Below are 16,071 nucleotides of genomic sequence, written 5' to 3' on the forward strand. Positions count from 1 at the left end.
GATCTTTAGATGAAAAGCCTCTTGATATTTTTAAAATTCAAAATAAAAGCAATTCGAAAATAACAACTTCAACAATATAGAAACTGCTTTTTTTGCAGATCTCTGTTGTTTGCAGTGGCCTTTTTCCTCCAGATACTACAAGACAGTGCAAATATAGGTGATGTGATCTGTTCTTTTCATGATTTTTGGAAGAAGTTGTATCCATCCTTGAAGATGATTGGACTTCTGACATGCCCCTGGTGTCATATTGGAAATACCAACATCGCTTTGACAATTTTCAAGTAACTTGCACAGCACAAATGAATGAAGCAACTAAACAGAGTGAAAAGACAAATCCATTTCCAAAGGTTCTTATCAAATGTTAACTCTCCAGGAAATAATGCTTGATTATTTTACGCTGTTGGAGACATTGATTTTTGATTCTCATTGTTGCATCAGAATACACCACTCAGAGGTGTTAGCAGGGATCAGTGGGACTCTAGAGCACCATTAGAGAACCCAAACAAAAGTTCACCAGTCCCTACCGGTACAAGAATAATAGGGAAACATTCTTTTCCTAATTCACAATTAGTCTTTCAAATTATCCTTGAAGAAATGCTCACTTTAGTTGCCATTTTGCATTTCAGATTGAAATCCAGACAAAGCAATTCCAACTTGGTGGCTTCCCTGAGCAGGATTTGCAAGAGTAAGGGACAACATCATCTCCTTTTCTAATGAACCACATTAACTCTGCATGATAGCTTTATTTCTTGGATCACTTAGATCACTCAGCTATTAATCTATTGGTGCTGAGTCATGATTACAAGATATTAATTACCAGTTTGGTAAGTTATTTTTGTTTTTAATTTCCCTGGAGATTTATGTGCTAGATTTATAGTCACATACCCAATTACAGTAAAGCTGCTGGATCCAAAATGACTCCACAAATGGTATTATGCAAATCAGTTACAGTAAATCACTGTAGCTCGCACCAGCAGCAGAAGTTACTGCTTTTTTGCATACTCATAACTTTCTTGAACAACTAATTTCAGCTGGAATTGCCTTCTCTAGCACTACAGCAAAGTCTGAATAAAATCTTTTCACCTTCTTCAGGAAATAATGGAAAACAGGAGGAAAATATTGCTTTATATCTGCAAGGACACCTCTGAATATATGAGTGTGTTCTTACAGAGACCAGCGCTGACCTACTTAAAACCCTGGCCTAAAATTTGGCAGCTTCAGAAGCATGAAGGATTTTTTCCATAAAAACCAGAGCTAAGCCTTCCACATGGCACACTGAGAGACCAGCCTCCAAGCCCCAAATCCATACTATCAATATTAATTATGTAGATAAGCCTTTGCTCTACACCCCCTGAGGAGATGATGGAACTTTTAAAGCCTTGACTGACAAACTGACCCACAAACTGAAGCTGCCTCTGGACTTGCTGAAAAAAAACCAAACCAAACCAAAACAAAAACAAACAAACAAAAAAAAATAGGCTAATCTCCTGTCTTATTGCTCTGCTTAAAATTTAGCATGGTTCAGCTGGCAGTGCCTTACTTTAGCCTTACAATGGCACCATTGGCCATTTTCTCTGCTTTGCTGGGGAAAAAAACATGCCAGGCTTAAAGGCATATATATATACATATTCATGGAGAAACGTCTGGGAAAAAAAAGTGTCACAAGGTGCCAGGCATGGGAAAGCAAGGCAGGAATGGTCACTTTACCACTGAGGCAGTCAAGGAGACAGTTGCTGCTATTTCATAGTAGGTTGTCCACTCCGAGGTCATGGTTGATGGGTTGAAGTAAAACATTTCTACCACGTATTTCCTGAACACCCCAAGGAAAGGTCTGTTCCAGCTCAGAACCACAGAAGTAGGTCCCAAAGGGTAAAGTGTCAGATCCTTAATTCCTGTGGGCACTACAAAGCAGAAGTTATGGTTAGCAATGCATATATGTTATCAGTTGCACTTTATTTTTAAAGTATACCTTTCCTTAATCAAGTTCTACCTATTTCTGGTTTTCTCATGACTAATCTTCAAGAACTTCCTGGTCACAAGCAGTTGAATACTATTTTTTAAGCATTTCTTCTCCAGTTTAAAACTACTTTTTCAGAAGTGGTTATAGACCACTTTGTGTTGGCTGCTTATCTTGAGATAAAGAACACATCTTGCTTTCTCATAAATGGAGGGTTATATTCTACTCTGAAAATCAGGATGCCTAGGGGATATTTCAAGATGCTCAGAAACAAAAGCATCAAAATCCAGAGCACCGTAAGAAAGGAAAGTTTTCACCTCTAGCCCTCCTTCCCTGGGGAACCCAAAGGTTCTGTCATGTGCTGCTATTCTTGCCTCGCAGATGGCAACACTGAGAAAGAGTCAAGTGATTTGAAGAATGTCACCTTAAGGGTCAGCTTCTGCAACCTGTATGGTCTGGAAAGCAATTATTCTTCATGACTTCACTGAGGCTACTTAAATAAGGGCTTGGAGCTAACATTTGCCAGGGCTGCAAAGCCCCAGCTATTGCACACCGGGTCAGAACCCAGAGCAGCACCCAGGTTATTTCAGCCCATGTTTGCACATGGCTGCCTTTACCTTTATAAATCGTTTACCACATCTTTGCTTTGCTTTCACTGAATTGCTAATAAATGTGAAAATGAGCCTTAGGATAATGTGGGGAGAATGGAATTCTTCTTAAAGTGCATTTTATTTTATTTGAGTTTCATTCGTTGTTAGCCACCACTGGTAAGTTCACAGAACAATTTGGTTTTCAGTTTTATTATTTTATTATAATATTCAATAAACTGTTATGAAATGACAACTCATGCCACTGTTGTTCTACTGCATAAAAACAGACACTTTATAACATGAAAGTTATGAGATGTTCTATTTAGAAACTTATTGCCATTTTAGTTTTGTAAGAAATTTTCATGGTTATAAGGCCATAAAAAAGTGGAGAAAATGAAGGAACTTATTTGCTTTGGGTATACATGATTTTACTTTGGCAAATAAAAGAATTTTTCAGATTTTTGAATTACGGTGAGAAAGAAGATCAAAGTGTTTGTGAAAACTGTCCAGTGATAGAAATTTTAACGTTAAAGTATATATAAATATTTACGTACTAATTTTTCCTTTCCTGAAATATAGCATACTTTACAAATTTTTATTCAGACCAAATTTATGAAAATACATAAGAAGACTGACTAGAATGAAAAGGCTCTCACCATAATCACTAGGCCACATATTGGCTTTTATTTAAGGATTAAATTCTTAACAGGATGACATTTTTTTCTGTTTCACTTTCTTCCCTACATCACAGAGAGAAAGCAACATTAAAAATACTGAAGATGTCTAAGTTTCAGCCACCTGCTGTCCCACTGAACAGACTTTTTGTCAAAAGGAGAAGCTGGGTGATACAGGTTAAATATTTCTCTGCAAATGCAACTCTGTACACTGGATCTCTTTCTCTTTTCCCCCTCTCTACTTAATACATTTTGTTTAAGTGGTAATCTTAACAAAATAAATTACACTGAAACTTGAAAGTTATTGAATTCTGTCCTAAATGACCCTTTGTAGGAGCCTGGTGGAATCCTAAATTACAGGTATGGGGGAAGCAGCTCTGCCTATTGGACATAAAACCACATTCTTGAAGATGTTAGTGTCAGTCTCAGAGGGTTCTTCTCCTTTTCAAATCCCAAAGAAGAGAACATTGAGATCCACTCTTAAACTTGAGAAAATCAAGGCGTGGTCTACAGGACTTAATGAACATACTACACATATTAAAAAAAAAAAAACAAACAACAACAACAAAACAAACAAACAAAAAACCCTAAAAAGAAATAAACGCATTTCAGTCAGTAGGTTCAGGGGTTACCAATGGAAAATGTGACAGGATCAGAGGGAGGTCCAACCAATGGTCCTTTCCGTAGGTAAACCACAACTTGGTACTGGGCACCAGGAACAAGATTTTCAATGAGGCTGCTGCTTGAATTCACCTAGGAGGAGTGGAACTCATCAGATATGAAGCATTTACTTAATTAATAAAAGAATATTGAGACTGTACTTGAATGGCTCCATTTACAAAAGGCATTAATCCAAACACATTGGCAGCAAGAGCTTTATTCATTAACCCCACGTGGCAAAACTGTGGAAGTGGTCAGGACTGACCTCACAAATGATCTGACTCAGAGAATTGCACTTGCTTGGCTGCATAAGGTCAGCTACCTCACTTCAGACCTACCTCTCTCTCTCCTACTGTCAAAGTTTATTACAATATTCAGGCTACATTAGTCATTTTCAGGTGGTGTTATTCAGGATGGAGCATTTAGACCACATGTTTTCAATTAGAGCCTGAGGCTTTGCATCCATCATTGATGCAGCTCTGTGGGGTGAAGACAGCATTTTGGGGAAGCTGTCCTCTGACTGCATCTACTGAGTGACTCCACAATGAAATCAGAGAGGAAATATTCTCTGTCACCTCCCCTCCAGAGCACTACAAACTGTAACTAAGGGGCTTTGTGAGTCTTCTTTTCAGTTTGAAAACATCACTGTTAAAATTTCTGCTGTGCCACACCAGGTTTCAGTCAGAGCTGGAGGCAGAATTCCTGACCAAGTGATTCCTGGTCTGATACAACAGCAAGAGGCTTATCTTCTGAAGACTCCACAAACAGCAAAAGCACAGAGCAGCTTTGAGGAAAAGCCTTCACACATCCTTTCTAGAGCTGCAGGCTTGTATTTCCTACTAATATTTTCTTCACAACCTTCTCAAAGTCTGCACCACAGCCACCTTTGCATTGGTGGCTCATTGCAATGCACATGAGTGTATCACTGCCAAGCACAGATTTAGTGAGGAACAGAATTTGTCTTTACCAGCTGCTCTGGAAAGCTAAATCTCTTTTAAATCATGCACCATGTTAGAAATGGGTAGAACTCTGCAGTGCTCTTTTCAGCTCATGGAGAACTCAAACCAACAGCCTTTAACGATTCCAGATATAGTACGTTGATAAAATTTGATACAAATCTATATAATGACAGAAAGAAACAAGCAACTGTATTTAGACTTTTTGACCTACTTGCAGTAAATACACATGTACTTTTACAGTTATCTTGTTTATTCACAGATTAGGTACTTTTTTTTTTGAGTTTGTAGATAAATCCTGCAGTATGTGTGGAAATTATAAATGCAAATGTTTGTGATCTGTGTTTATAACCACCTACTGTACTTTGCTTCCCATATAAATGACTACACTTGTTTAGAACCACCTACTGTACTTTGCTTCCCATTAAGATGACTGCACTTCTAAGAAATACAAGTAACAATGAGATTCTGAAAAACATTTCTCAAACGGTCACAACAAGACACAAGAATTTAAATTCACAGCCATTCTTGAATTGAAACTCAAAATTTCTACAGAGATTAATTTTACAAGGCATTTTAAGGGTCACAAATTCTCTGTATTAATTCACTGGTAGGGCTGATCATGAAGGCAAAGGAAATTATTTATAAGGATGCCAGCAGTCCCCTCCATTCCCATGGGTGGGCTGAGGGTACAGCAGGGCAGCTCTGCAGCCCTTTGCAGACTCCTCCATCACACACGTTCAGGGAGCCAGACAGAAGCCATGGCCCTGCTCAGAAAAAGGCTGTATCAGCATCTTGGTGAGGTTATTGAGATGTGGGCTAAAATCTTTCTAATTGAAGCCACGTGCCACTGACCTATCACAGGCACAGAGCCTGCACTCACTAAGGGTTTCAAGTAGCAGAAAATTGTCAAGTTTTGGGGTTCAGGATTCTTGATGGTTATAAACACATCCCATAAAGGACTTGTCCATACAAATCACTGGTGGTCTGAATTGCTTTTTTTTCCCCAGAGCTGACACCTTTTCCTAAGGATGAAAAGATAAGCTGGCTTATGATCATCTTAAAACTTCCAGAAAATTTACAGTCAGGTTCTGCACTCAAATGTGAGACAGCTAAGAAATAATTTATGCTACTTGGAGGATAACCATGCATGTAAGCACTTCACTGATTACAGATGCACTGCAGCACGTGCCTGAGTGAAGCCACAGCAGAAACACCACTTTAACAACGCTGTGGTGTACTGCACATCCTCACTCCTGACTGCTGTATTCTCCCCTCCACTCAGCACCAGCCACATCCCTCCCTCTGGGCTGCAGAAGGGAGCAGCTGCCACTGTCCTCTGCAGCCTGAGAGAGCCCTGGGCCACAAGGACTCTAAACAGCAGTGTGATTTTGTTACTGGATTGGAAAATGCTCCAGCTTCTGCTCCTTACCTCGGTGCAGTAGTGTTTTTCAAGCCTTTGGCTTTCCTTTTGCTTCTGGCAGGTGAGGGAGAGCACAGACACGATGGTGCTGTTGCCACTGCTCTCGTGTGACGCCGTCCAGGAAGTCAGGGCAGTGGTGGAGCTCAGCACCGTCACAGTCACACGCTGGGGCTTCTCAGTGAGCTCCTCTATCCACTCACCTGTGGGGCCTGGGACATGGCCCAAAAGCACAGGTGAGCAAGCCACTCCATCCATTTGAGGCACACATATTAAAACACCCTTCTTTCAGGGAATTATTTACAGCTGGTGAGGGAGGCTGGACTGGCAGCTCTCGACCCCACAGCTCCTAGGTAGCAGAAGTGGCAGCCCCTGGGAAAACCTGCAGCAGAGCCCACGACAAGGGAAACGTGCCTGTCTGAAAATTCAGAGGGCAGTATTCTCTGCTGCTTACCAGAAACCACCCAGCAGGATCAGATTTGCTCCAAGGGAATGCTTAAAAGCACTGACAGCCAAAAATGTACAGATCATTGACCAGTATTAAAGGATAAGCACACAGATTTTTTCATCTCTCCACATACTAAAACACCCTGCAAGTGCACCATGACCTCAAAGCATGAAAATCAAGTTTACAGAGGTCACCACAGTGAAGAATCTCATTCTTTTTGGAGCACTTGGTTGAGAACACAGCATTAAATATAGATAAAACAACAGTTTTGAAAATAACTAGCTAGATCTGGTTAAAATTTTGTGTTTCATGAAAACAGCCCATTTTTCTTGTCACTTTTAAGTGATACTTGTGACTGCTCTCTCCTTGACATTCTTCCTCCATGCAGCTCTAATGGTAATTTACATTTATTGATAAAATAAAACAAATGCCAGAGCAAGAATGTGGTTTAAAATCAGCCTATATGATTTGACTGCTGATTGGATGTAAGAAAAATACGTAACACAAGGCAGTAATTTGACAGGGTGATTCACCAACCAAGCATTACAAGGAAAATATAAGACTGACCCTGTGGGCAAAAGACCCACACCCACGCAGGTAAAAAAGAGGCATTTGATCATTAGATTATTCTCTGGAGACAGAGGATGCACATGTTGCTCTCACTATTCAGAAACTCTTTCAGCATTGGCATTAAGGCAGCAGAGATGCCTCATGTCATAACCCAGAGTTGTAGTCCCCACACAAAAACCATACTTGATCAGACTCAGAAAGAGGAATGGAAAAGCAATTTCAACCTAAGAGTATTAGTTCATATCTCCAATTTGGCATTCTATCAGAGATACATATGAAATCTATCTAAAATACTAAGGACCTTGCATTTGACAGACTAAGACAACTGCCAAGAACCCTGATTTTGTTGTAAAAGCCTGCAGAACTAACTGACAAAACCCAAAAAAAACAAAGGTTCTTACATGTTACATGTAAAATTAAAATACCCTTGCCTTCCTGTAACACTTTTATACTTCATCTACAATGAGATTAAGGTTCATCCTTAATCTAGTCATCTATACCCCTATACTTTGGGTTAACATGTTCTCATTTCTCTCAGGTCCACAGTTAGCATGGTGAACACTTTAAGCATTAAATACTGCTTAATGAAAATAAAATATGTCACAATTTACAAAATACAACAACATTTGGTACTAATAGCAATGCTATATATATCTTTATCTACTTTAATGCTTTTCATATGATGAAGATGTCCTAAACTATTCCTAAAGAAAAGCAGAAGACAGTGAAATAACAACAGCAGAGACCCTCTCTCTCATGTGCTGTTTTCTGGACGTTTTCCAATTATTGTTTCTTCCAACTATAAAGTTGTTAAAAATGGGAGCAATAGTGGGATTGCTACATACAGTCCAGCATTATGATGACTTCAAGTTTAAATACCTAGTATTTGTAAATGTTATGAGCTACTAAAGGTGCAATTTTTATTCATAATATACTGAAGTGCTTGACTACATTTCCTTTTAATAGGATTTTTTCTGCCAGCTTTGGCTACTCTGTTTTGTTGCAGCATTCATGGTTTGGGGAGGCATTATCTTTTCACATGCAAAATTGCGCAGTGCTGCAAGTATTCCCCTGTTCTCATTCTATGGGCATTTTGTAGGGCATATCTATTTCCTTTTGCAAAAAAAAAAATAAAAATACTAAGGTGACCACAGCCATTGAAGGATAATGATCTGAATTCACCAACACCTGTCTCACTTGCTGATCCAATCATCAGTCATGGTATTAGTTTACACGGTAGTGTATTATTACTTTGTCTTTTACTAAATCTCCAGTTAAGAAAGTATGGAATTCTACAGGGAAATAATAAATTACTTTTTCTCCTTTGAATTTAGCAGGCTGTACCACTTCATCCACTGTAATTTGCTCTGTGTTCTCTCAGAGACCATTCAGTTTCAGAGTTCAGTGTTTAATTGTGCAATTCTCACACTCTCAGCCTATGCTGCCCTTCATCCCTAACACAGTACATACTCCAGGAGTAGGAAAGTTAAATATTTCCAGAGCTCTCTATAACCACCAAATTAATTCTTGGAATTAAGTCCTCACTGTGAGAGGTGCAAAAGGGAAACTTATTTAACTTCTGAACACTGACAATGCATCACTTGCTTTCCTAAGGCTGCCAAGATGGTACAACCAAGGCCCATCCAGGCAGGTTGCAATATATTAACATATTTGCACTATATTTGCTTCTCTGGCACAGAGAATTCCAGAAGACAAGACCCTTGTGATCCATCAGCAGGTTCCAGAAATACCAGTGGTCAAACTCTACATTACAGCTATGTTGCTCATGGAGAAAAAGATGAGTTTGATGAGATACTTACTGATATAAAAGCTAAGTGCTTTTGCTGATTGACTTCCCCGAACTTCACAAGAGCCAGAGGAGCTAAATGTTGTTACAGACAATTTATATTTTCCTGGTTCTTTCAGTTCGGCAACAAATTTGTGAGTGTCCTCACTCACTGTCAAAAATTCTGTGGAGTTCTCTAAATCAGGAGGAAAAAAAAAGTGTGGATTAACTGAAATTTGAAAGGTTCCAGTCACCAGGAGAATTATTTACATCAGAAATGCCAATCTCGTTTCAGATGTGGGATTAAAAGATATCCAAAAAAACTTTATTCAAACAGTGTGTCAATATGTACAACAGTATAAATCTTGTTTAACAAAATAGACCTGCAAAGTGCAATTTACTCCTCCTCCCCCCCTTACTTTTATGTTGCCCAGCCAAAAGTAGATGCTGTTCAATGCAAAAACTCCTCAAGAAATACATGGGATCTAACAAAGCCCTCTGAAGAACAGTACTAGATAATGAATAATTTGTAGAGGAGACAACCAGCAACAAAATTACAGAAAAGGAGGATGAGAAGGGCACAAGGCTCTGCTTTACCTTCCCTTTCAATATTAATGTTGAAACCATCAAAGGCTGTAGGGGGCTTTGGGGGCAGCCAGCTCAGCACCATCTGCACAGGAAGGAAGGGAGGGGGCTCTGCTGTGGGTCTGCCAGCCGTGTTGGCATCGCTGGCTTCATAATCCCTGGAAACTGCATTGACAAACTCCTCCTCCCCCTCAGAGGACTCGGCCTCGCTGGACCACCAGGACGGCTGCGAGCTGGTTTCATATTCAGTGCTGGTGTTGGAGGGCTTGTCCAGCCAGGCTGCAGAGGTGTTTGCTGCTGGGATTTCAGTAGGGCTGCCAGAAAGATGTCTGCCTTTCTCTTTCCTGATGATTTCCTGCGGTCCCATGAAGGATTCTTCCGCGAAATTCCCACTGTGCTCTTCCCAGTTGTTTCTGTTGATTGGGACAATCTGAACAGAAATGTTTCGGGGTGGGTAAGGAACTAAAAGAGAAGCAAGGATAGTCTTTTAATAGGTATGTTCTGTGCACCTTTAAATATATTAATTCCTCAGACAAATAACATTCTTCTAGGGATTGTTTGAAATAGTTTGTTCTTACTAAGATACTCCCTTCTCTTTCCTATTCTTATACGTATACCAGAAGTGATTGTAGTGGGATCAAGATGAGTATAAATTCACAGCATTATCACTATTAAAGAATGCCAGGAAGTAAAGTAGATGTGAAGCCACGGTAAATCAAACTTCAGTGCTATTATAACAGCATGTCTACTCTAGTATGAATTTTTAACAGTGAATCTTTGTGTCTTCCAAGAAGTTCTTTATCATGCAGAAAAACACCACCTCTGTAGAAATGAATTGAAACATATGCAAAATGAATATATAGCATAGCTCATATTAAAAAAAAATAACCTTCATGTTGCTGTAGGGCTTTTCATATGCTTTTAGCAGCCACCTTTTCACAAGCATTAAACATCAGTTTAAATTTTAGTATTTGTGAAGGCTTGATCTTAAGATTTGGGTCTCCACAAGACAAGATTCTGGCACACAAAGAAGTTACTTCAGCTGATGCCAGGAGGTGAACACACAGTATTTTTTCTGTCTCACTGTAATTGCTTGTCTGCCTCTCCTTACACACTCTAAGTGTGAATATCCTCTGCAAATAATTTTGCCTGGCACCTTTTAAGCTGGCACTTTACAGCACACTAATTTGTTCAACTTCCATCCCAGCCACAGCCACTAATAGAAAACCAGACTCTACATTCTTGTTGCAGCTCATGTGAAAAATGAGGCATGGGAGGGCAGCAGGAAAAAAAAAGTGATCCTGTTGGTTATGGTTCAATACTTCAACAACTATATTTAGGATCTTCAGGACAGAACTCAGCTGGCATCAGTTGGCTTAGTTCTGTCCAAGGTAATGGACCAACACCAGTGTATTCATCTGAAGATTTGGCCTTTTGATTTTATTGCTGGTATACTTCACTTTGGACCCTGAAAAATGTCTGCAGTCCAAGAGATTAACAAAAAAGTTTTGGGCACCATACCAGGGCCAAATTAAATTAGTTCTGGACCCTGAACAAATGCAATTTTCAGCCTTTGCAACATGGCTGTCTTGGAAATTAAAAGTTCATGCTTCAGGGCACAAAGTGGCCGCCAAGTCGGGCAGCTATGACATTCTTCTCCGTGATGGAAAAGTGCACAGTGAGGAAAATCTCGAGCAGTTCAGCTGTGATTCTGCACAAGGAGACAGACCAACAGAGACAGACCCATGGTCTGCTCAGTGCAGCTATTCCTGTGTCATAAAACCTCATTCCTAGCACAAGGCCTGGGATATCTCATGTGAAGTTATTTTCCAAGAAGCAAGCTTTATAACAGAAACACACAAATTTCCCTCTGCACTGTTTGCCTATGGAACAGCCAAAACATCCTCCTCCCGTGCTCCCAGGGCTGCTTCCACACAGACCCTGCTCTCTGTGGGATCAATCCCCTCCCCACAGCAGCCAGAAAAGCAGCAGTACAGACTTGGAGGAAACATTGTGTAAGAATTTTCATCACCTGTTCTGTGCTGTTTGGGCTCATGCTGGACCCCACTGTATTCCACAAGCGTGCTTTTGTTGAAGGTTGCTTCTGACACCAGCTGAAATGTGATGTTACTGTAGCATATGCCTGGCAGCCAGTGATTGAAAACTGTTTTACCTTTAAAGAAATCTGCAGAAGGTTTAAAGGAAAAAGAAGAAAGGGGGGAAAAAAAGCGGATAATGCATCAAATGTTCGCTTTCTGATAATGTGACTGCACATGGTGAATGGACAATGTTTTAGATGTTTAAACATTTTCAGCCCACTCTGAGACATGAAATTGTAATAATTCAGTTTGCCAACACTTTTCCTGGCTGCCAAAGCCACTTTGCTACCAGAAAAAAGAAAGACCCCCCCCCCCCAAAAAAAAAAAAAAAAAAAAGGGCCCAGCACAAGAAACATGAGCTGTTTTTCACTGGCAAGGGAACTGAATCTGGCAACCTGCTCCATATGACACTGAATATCTCAAAGAGCATCTGACAGCTCTCCTGCAGACCTTTAACTGCTGCACACAAAAGTGTCTTTGGTCTTTTGCTGACTGAGGCCCAGCATTTTTGGGTGATGTTCAAAAGAACACCTGCCTGCAATCGAGGGGTGCTGAGGGCTCAGCTCACATCCACCACACCAGAGGGCTGAAGAGAACTTGCTCAGGGCTATCTGGCTGTGTGCAAGCTGATTAGTGAATCTCCTAATTTAAGATGACTCTTATTTATCAGCAGCTTCAGCGTTACAGCCCCCAAAACCATCTATTAACTGTGGAAGAGACAAATGACTGCGTGTATCCCTTTTGTTCTCTGCAAAGAGGTGACCTGTATTTTCTGCCACGATCCAGACTTTATCCTTCTGAACTTCTGGCACTTTATAGCACCGAAAATAGGATTTCTAGCCCCACTTGGCATTGAAGCAAAGAGACTCCCAAATTCTCTGACCTCCTTCTGGAGGTGTGCATCTCCCTCTGCTGACTTTAAAGAGAGCTTCCAGTGACCAGTCTTCTATTCTGGGATTCTTAATTCAGCGCCTAAAATTAAATTCAGCACCTACTGGATTGCCCAGAGATTTTGATTTGATTTTGGATTTTACTGCCACTCTGGGATGTTAAGTCATTGGGGCTTCAGGGTCCACAGGCATGTGGGTGTCTTCCTCACCTCTTAGGGTGCTTCCCACAGGACATTTATGGTCCCATTTATATCTCTGAGACAGATACTGTGCTTAAGCTATACTGCAGGGCAAAAGTTGTAAACAAATATATGAAAGGGTTCAGTTATGAACAAATGAAAAAAGAAGGCAGGATTTGCTCTTGTTTGGATCATTCAGGTGGTTAGGTTGGTTGTTTGCCTAGGCTGACTGTCTAGACTGTTAGATAGATTGCCCTTGATTAGATTATTTTAGGAACATGGAAATTTCTATTATGCAGCAGGGTTTATTAACTGAGGGACAGCACTGAATGCTGCACTGATGTAATATACAGCACAGCACTGTGTCACTGCACGGTGATACAGAACCACCAGCTCTGATCCTGTGCCAACAGTCAGCTTTCTTGAATGGGTTTCCCTCCTCTGGGACATCCCAGAGCTTTCCTATCAGCCACAGACCAAAGAGGAAACCTTGGCCAGAGGGAAAAGCCTGGGAGCTTTTGTATTATTTGAACTGACACACAAGTACCAGTGACTGGGGATGCCTTCCCAGGTTCATTTCAGACCGAATGCAAAATCCAGGGCACCAAGTCTTACTCTAAAATCCAAAAGAAATGGAACATCACTACAACTAAGATTCTAGCAATTTAAAAATCCCAAGTGAACCACCAGCTCAATTCAAAGACCCATCCCTTACTTCACAATATACAAGCACATTACCAGAAGGACAAATCATGATATAAATACATGTCAAAACCCCATCTAAGGCCACTGTTTAAAATGTTTCCAGCAGAGTTGGTATTACATTTTGGTGAAATACTTTCCACCTACCTTTGTAGAGCATTGTTCTGTAGTCTTTCCCTTCCCAGTAGCTTATATTGACCCTGGTAAAAACATTGTACTTCTCTGGGTACTGAATTTCAAACAACACTCCTGTTTCTGGAGATGGTTTGTAATCATAGATAGAAACATTGCTCACAGGAAGTGGTTCTAAAGGATATACAAACAAAAGAGGAAAAAAAAGGAAGAAAGGGGTAGATTAAAGGGGCAAATTGGAGTTACTTGCACATATACAATATCAATGAAAATAAATGCTTCTGTAGGTATGATAAATACAATATAAATGAAAATAAATGCTTCTGTAGGTATGGTAAATACAATATAAATGAAAATAAATGTTTCTGTAGGTATGGCACAGGCACTATTAAATCTACCAGGTGATATCTGGGCCTTCACTGATGTGTGGGGCAAAGCCACCACGACACTGTCAAAGCCAGTATTTCTACACTCCCCTCGCTTCAAAGAAGGTATCTTCTTAACACTTATGCGTCAACAGCAAAATTTTCATATTTGACATTTAAAAAATGTTATTATTTAAGCACTCACAGCTCTCACCTCAGAAACATTTTCATCTTTAATGCTTGTCAATCATGTAGAAGTGCCCAGACAAAACCAACACAACACTTGAAACTGATTGTGACTTCAGCATAAATTTAGAGCTTTCAAGATTAGCTGAGAAAATTATCAGTGTAATGACCTAAAGAAGCTACATGAATAAAGGTTTCCTATTTTGGTATCTATAATTTTCTTTATTTCATGGGTAGTTATACAGTCCCCATTCCCACCCTGTGAAAGGGTTATCTGTTTATCCACACTAAACTTATACAAAACCAACAGGACCACTACCATTATTTTAAGGATAAAGAACTGAGGTACAGAGAAGTAAAGTGGTCTGTTGGAGACCACAGGAAAAGCCTGTGCATAGGAAGGAGGCAAGTCAGAAGCTGCTCCTCTCTGATCTCAGAATCAGGTAGGCCACAAAAAGTAAGAAAAATATCTTCTGTCCTGTGATCTGAAATCCAGACCAGTGTAGCTCCATCAGCTGAGGAAAGCCATGACAGGTTACTGCTGCTGGGAGTCTGCATTGTTGCTGACAATAAGAGAATCACATTTTTATTCAGCCTTCTCTAATCATTAAAAAAATCCCAAGAAAAACTAAAAGAAAGAACACCTTTTGTTCAATGCTCTCCTCAGCAAGAAAAAGTTGACAGCAACCCAGTTATCCTGTGGTTAAGAGGTCCAAGCAAGTTTATACTGTTACCTGATATTTGTTATAGTAACATATTTTAATAGAGATAGTTAATGCAATTATGCCTACATCCTTATAAAGATTAGCATGTTGATTTAGCTCTTGCACAGTATAGGGATCAGATTGCAAAATTCAGGCTGTTGATTAGCACAGCCTTACAGGACCCATTTGACTTCAAAATTCTGCTGCTCTAGGCCCTGGAGAAAAAAAATAATAATTTTTTTCCCCAAAGAGCTTATAGTCACAATGGGCAAGAGAGCAAAAGAAATGGGAAAATCAGTATCAGGAAAATCACCTCCACAGGAGGTGGAGTAGGTTAATCAAAGATGGAAAAGCAAGACTGTAGTGAAAGAGCAAACTAAATCCCAATGACCAGCAGAGTATTTTCACTACAGCTTTAAGTTTATAGATGTGATGAGAAAGAGAGAAGAAAAAAGAACTGGGAATAAAACCATAGATGCAAAGAGAACCTCTCTCCAAAACCAATGTGTCATCATTTCTAACTTTGCCAGAGCATGGAAATGCAGTAGTGTGGGATTATTAAACTATTTCCCATGGCAAAGGCACCTCATTATTTCCATCAGATATATAGCAGTATATTTGTACATTAACCACTTACAAAGAGAAGCTCCCCTTCTCACAGATATCAACAGGCACTTCAGTAATGGGATCCATGAAAATTCTGCTGACATTTCATGATAGCCCAGAAATAAACAGGAGTAAAGCAGAGTATAGGAGACAAAGCCTTCCCTTCTTTCTGCCAATGCTCTTCCCATTACTTATTCCGGAATAAATAGTGGAAATTACTCCCAACATGGCCAGAGGGGTCATATCACATCTCACACAGCACACCAGAGTGGTTTAAATGTCAATAACCATCTCTAAATAGCCCAGTGCTTATGTGCAGTCATCTCCCACGTTAGCAGGTGTGCCCTGGGCTTTCTCCTGCTATCTCATTCACATCTGAGGTCTCCTCATTTCTGGAAGAATTACTGAAACTTGTGCCAGTGATTCAATTATCCCATTTATTCCTTCCTACAACAAATCAAATAAAGGATGGAAGCTATATTCATTTTTTATCCAGATGATTTTTCCTCCTGATGCTTTGATTTAATTAAGCAACAATTGAATTAAGTGGTAATCACCACAG

General features: G+C 39.9%; 1 protein-coding gene across 3 annotated transcripts in view; it reads right to left on the reverse strand.

Annotated features, from left to right (window-relative positions):
• PTPRO (protein tyrosine phosphatase receptor type O) overlaps positions 1–16,071 on the reverse strand; it is a 145,541-nt gene that overhangs the window by 43,172 nt on the left and 86,298 nt on the right. For all 3 annotated transcript variants that reach the window (XM_021535161.4, XM_077783263.2, XM_085569939.1), the window contains exons 3-9: positions 13,664–13,822; positions 11,679–11,831; positions 9,659–10,108; positions 9,096–9,257; positions 6,270–6,469; positions 3,854–3,974; positions 1,708–1,901 (exon numbers count right to left, since the gene is read on the reverse strand). In XM_021535161.4, coding sequence (XP_021390836.2) covers positions 1,708–1,901; positions 3,854–3,974; positions 6,270–6,469; positions 9,096–9,257; positions 9,659–10,108; positions 11,679–11,831; positions 13,664–13,822 — 1,439 coding nt within the window. The remainder of the gene's footprint in view (positions 1–1,707; positions 1,902–3,853; positions 3,975–6,269; positions 6,470–9,095; positions 9,258–9,658; positions 10,109–11,678; positions 11,832–13,663; positions 13,823–16,071) is intronic.

This window comes from Lonchura striata, chromosome 1A (genome assembly GCF_050655825.1).
Source record: "Lonchura striata isolate lonStrDom1 chromosome 1A, ASM5065582v1, whole genome shotgun sequence".
NCBI lineage: Eukaryota > Metazoa > Chordata > Aves > Passeriformes > Estrildidae > Lonchura > Lonchura striata.